Below are 5,099 nucleotides of genomic sequence, written 5' to 3' on the forward strand. Positions count from 1 at the left end.
TACATACGATTGTTAACAACCGGTTCGTGGAGGTCATTAAATTCTAAGAACAGGTTCGCATGAACCGGGTGAATCCCACCACTGTCAGAAATCATATTATAACTACAACACACTACAGACTTGTTTTTTTAATTAGATGTAATAAGAAATTAATTACTGATACAAGAGGGAAAAATAATTGCATACCAGGACAAGTAATCGAGTTGGGTATATAATATATATGAGTGTGTATGTGTATCTGTTTATCTATCTATCTTACATTAGGATCCAAAGTTCAAGAGCCACCATCTAAACTGACCAAGGGAACTCTTGCGCAGAAACCATATGATGGAGCCACTCCACCTCTTTCTACGTCTAAGGTATTCCCGTCCATTCCAGAACCAGTTATTGTCAAAGATAAAATGGAACCTATCAAGGGTTTTCAGAAAACCATGGTGAAGACCATGTCACAGTCTCTGGCCATCCCCCACTTTGGTTACTGTGATGAAGTATGTGTGACCGAACTAGTAATGCTTCGTTCAATACTGAAAAAGAAAGCTGGAGAAAGGGGTGTTCGCTTTTCTTTCATGCCATTCTTTATTAAGGTGAGAGTCATAAAGAAATAATTATTTTTGAAAAATATCAAGATTAACTTTGTTGTAAGTAAAATTTACTGAACACAAAGCTGTTGAGTGGTTATTAAGTAATCACGCACACACATACATTTTATTAGTTACACACACAATCTTTTGAAGTTAGATTTTTCTAAAGAAATGAAAACTGTGACTTGATGGGATTCAAACCCATGACTGCTAATGAAACAGATGTTTTAGCCAAATATACTACTTTCTATTAAATGCTGCAAATCTATGAGAGGAAAACTAAAGTTATTTTGTATTTGAGACACAACATCTGCCTAGTTAGCAGAGTCGAGAGTTTAAATCTTGGCCATCATTCACTTTTTAACTCCCTCCCCCCCTCAGAAGAAATTCTAATATATATACATAATTTTCTCTTTTTAAGAAAATGCAACTTGTGTACTTTATCCAAGTGATATCCTTTACAGAAATGTACAGAGTTGTTGAGTCAGTAACTGAAAAAAGTAGCTTTTATTTACATAAGAACACAATACAACAAACTAGCATTATTTTTCGTGTATATTTTCTCCAGGCAGCATCGTTGGCTTTAAACCAGTTTCCTGTTCTAAATTCATCAGTGGATGAAAAGTGTGAAAACATTATTTACAAGGTAAGAACACCTTCTCACTTGAAACCTGAGATACACTGGCTGTAAAATAGGTTTAATAATAAATAAGACCAGAATCATGTGTGGTAAATAATTCAGCTTTATTTAGTTGATTTTATGTATGTTTGTAAAGTTCAAGTTTGCTTTTTTTTTCATTTATCACAATAGGAATGGGTTTTAGTCGATCTTTACAACTGATGAAGTGTCTATATATCATCTGACTTTGTGAGTGCATTTTTAGCTGAATTTTATAAGGACAGTTTTGACATTCTTACTCTGAATGTGACCTGTATATGCTTATGTAAACAGACCAATATTCCCTCCAATTTGTTCAATCCATGTGCAGAATGAATTTTATCATGTGCACCAGTATCAAGGCAATGTGCATTACCAGTTTTGTTTTTTTTAGTGGGTGGGTACTTTTAGACCATCAACCCTATTGGATCATTAGGCCGCTTTGCAATGCTATCATTTGGTTATTTGGGCTTTAGACCTCTTGACTGCCAGGGTCATTAAGGCTATCAATGTGTTGAGACTCCTCATCATTACTGAGGATATGCGTGGATATGCACGGCACTTATTGGTTGTTGCGTGGAATGTGCAGCTTAGAGGGAACACTGTGAGAGACTCGTATTTTTATACTGTTTGAAATCAGATAAAAAGGTAAAGCAGAAGTGAGTTTTTCTTTGTAATAATTGTTTAATATAATTGCTTTAAATATTTTTTGCACATCCTGTTACAAAGCTCATTTTGAAATAGAATTTGTTTTTAACTTTATACCAAAATTATGATACATTTATAATGTATCTGAAAGTGCAGAACCTGTAAAAAATATCACAGCTGCATTTTGTTTAATATTCAGTAACATGGTAGATATTTTGTTTTTAAAATAGGTGATGCATCTTAACAGTATATTTACTTTGAATGGTTCAGTGGTAGATATCTAGAAGGTGTCGTATAATTGTGAGTAAAAAACGTTAAGATAAATCATCCAAGAAAGGTATAACATTCTTTTGGTGTCAGTTCAGGTTGATAAGAACATCACAGAACAAAAGTTGAATAGAAACTTTAAATAATTCTATAGATCTGAAAATCAGTGATTTTATATTCAGTCAGCTCACAACATAGGAGTTGCCATGGATACACAGCAAGGACTAATTGTGCCAAACATAAAGAATGTTCAAAACCTAAGCCTACTCCAAGTGGCTACTGAGCTAAACAGACTACAAGAACTCGGTGAAAAAGGCCAGCTAGGTTCTTCCGATCTGACAGGAGGGACTTTTACATTGTCAAATGTTGGAGTTGTGAGTTGTTTTAATACAAAAAAAGTAAATTTTAGGTATTTTAGTGGAAGAAAATGTAACTTATACTTTAATGGAGGAGTAGTAAGAAATGAATTTTTTCACTGAATAATAACTAATTTTGTGCGATTGCAAGTTACGAATATATCATGGTATATTTGACAGCTCAGTAAGCTTTTATAAAAATTACTGGTTGATAGAGGTTTTGTTACTTGTAAGATTAAGAGTTGTTACATGTACTTGCAGCATTAGCACTCTAGATACACACACACACATATCTGACAACTAGTCTTCATTTGATATTTGCTGATGTGGATTTGTAATGCCCCCAAAAAATGAAATTATGTTTCTTGTGAACATTATCTTACAGACTCGTTATAATTTTTAGCTTATACAAAACCTAATTATTAATCAGATCGAGTGAGGAAGTAAAGTGTGATGCTTTAATACATAAGCTTTTGTTACTCTTCTTGTACCAAATCTTATTACTCTTATTATAACTGGTTTCTTAATTGTTTACATAATAAAAAATAAACATTTTTTTTAAACAATGCATTTCTGTATTATCTGCTTGCTTTAGATTGGTGGTACCTACGCCAAGCCTGTTATAGTTCCTCCAGAAGTTGCAATTGGTGCTGTTGGTAAAATTCAAGTAAGTTTGGTTTATTTGCTTGAGAAAAAAAAAATGATTCACAGATTTTTCATTATTTATCCTACTCGTAAGACATTATTTCAAAATAAAGAGCGTTTACTAATAGAGAAGTTAAATTTTACATTAATCAGCAGTTTTGGAAAATTTGTGTACGTGTTTTGGAAATTTTTGCTAAAAATTCTAATTTTATTAACATAACTTTGTTTTTAGAAATTTCAAAGCACTGCTACTTAAACTTTGGTTGGTAACTAGGATTAGTTCTTTAAATAAAAGTCCAGAGATCCAGCTTTTCATTGGATTTTTTTACTATAACGTTTCGACCACTCGTGATGATGGCCACACAAGTGGTAAACAAAAAATAGACAATCACCACCTCAAAAGCTGTATCTCTGGACTTTTATTTAAAGTGTATAGTGGGTTTCCTCTCTTCACAACAATAGGTTTAGTTCTTGTTTTAAATTCGTAGAGGCTTAGAGAAAACAATACCACAAAAATTATGTTGGATTTCATTTTAATTCATTGCTATTTGTTAAATATAAAACAGAAAAAGAAAATCTGCACATTTAGGATTAGATGGTGTTTGGTTCTTTAACAACTGTTAGAGCAATTTTCTTAGATTATCTCAAAATTGTAAATATGTTTTTTGTTTATTAATATTTCAGGCTGTCCCAAGATTTGATGAACAAGATAACGTGGTCAAATCCCATGTTCTTCAAGTCAGCTGGTCTGCTGACCATCGAGTTATTGATGGAGCCACTATGTCCAGATTCTCAAACTTGTGGAAGTCTTACCTTGAAGACCCAACAAGCATGCTGTTGGACATGAAATGAAACTAGACTCAACCTAGTAGTGTTTAGGGATCAAATTTGTATTTTATTATATATATCAAAAAAATTCAGTTAAAGGGTTCACTTAAAGGGTTCAGTACAGCCACTCATTCTTCTCTATAGCTATGATGTAAAAAACTTAAGAGAGATTAATATGTTGCATAAAACACTGCCATGTACTAGATTTTTCAGCTATTAAATATTTTTAAATTAAGAAAAAATAATTCTTGTGAAATCTGTATGCTATTGACCATTTTCTTTTGTTAATTAGATGTTTTGATACTTCTTACAAGTATTTTCATCCACTTTTATCTAAATACTGAATTAAAAATATATTAATTAATTACTTTTAATTTGTGACTAATAATCCCAGAAAAACTAGTTATTCTGTAAACTAATTGAAACACAAGGAAATGGAAAAAAAATCTTAGTACACACTATGTTTTCATGTTTTATGACATTAATGAAAGAATTACTTACAGCCATAAGATGGATAATGAAGTAAAAGTTGTAAAAGTCTTAAATATTTATATGAATGATTTCTTTCAGTCTTCTAAAATGTGGATATGAAGATACAAAGTTATTGTATTAATAAAAAAAAAATTACCTAGTTTGAAATGTATTGATAAAAACTGGTCATTTTGGTCTCTCACTTTACTTGTAGGTATAATTATTGCCTTAAGTACAAGTTCACTGATAAATGTTTTCCCATACTTTATTCTCTTTTCATTATCAAACGGTGAATAGATTTAATAAGATAGTGATACTGAAGAACTTTAGCTTTTATTTGTTAAAATTAAAGTTTGCAATTGTCAAGAGGTAATATCATAAGAAAAACAGCTTAAGGTACTATATTAGATATATATAAAAGTCATTTAATTAATGATTGATCATTTTTTAAAAAGAGAATGCCTTGACTTAGTAAGAAAGAAAAGTTTGGTGGTACTGATCTCATTATAAAGATATGACTGGTCATAACCATTATAAATGTTTTTACAAATCAGTTAAATTGGCAATGAGAACTGGAAATATTAATTATGTTAGGTTCAAAAACTATACTAAAATTAAGAATATTTTGTTATCACTATCTTGATA

The 5,099-nt window shown here is 31.2% G+C and overlaps 1 protein-coding gene across 2 annotated transcripts in view; it reads left to right on the plus strand.

The window, feature by feature from the left end:
* Positions 1-4,132, plus strand: part of LOC106461136 (lipoamide acyltransferase component of branched-chain alpha-keto acid dehydrogenase complex, mitochondrial-like) — a 21,439-nt gene extending 17,307 nt beyond the window's left edge. For both annotated transcript variants that reach the window (XM_013920924.2, XM_022388007.1), the window contains exons 7-11: positions 265-584; positions 1,150-1,227; positions 2,337-2,528; positions 3,106-3,177; positions 3,840-4,132. In XM_013920924.2, coding sequence (XP_013776378.1) covers positions 265-584; positions 1,150-1,227; positions 2,337-2,528; positions 3,106-3,177; positions 3,840-4,007 — 830 coding nt within the window. In that variant the 3' untranslated portion in view covers positions 4,008-4,132. The remainder of the gene's footprint in view (positions 1-264; positions 585-1,149; positions 1,228-2,336; positions 2,529-3,105; positions 3,178-3,839) is intronic.
* The last annotated feature ends 967 nt before the right edge of the window (positions 4,133-5,099 follow it).

Source organism: Limulus polyphemus, unplaced genomic scaffold (assembly GCF_000517525.1).
Source record: "Limulus polyphemus unplaced genomic scaffold, Limulus_polyphemus-2.1.2 Scaffold903, whole genome shotgun sequence".
Taxonomy (NCBI): domain Eukaryota; kingdom Metazoa; phylum Arthropoda; class Merostomata; order Xiphosura; family Limulidae; genus Limulus; species Limulus polyphemus.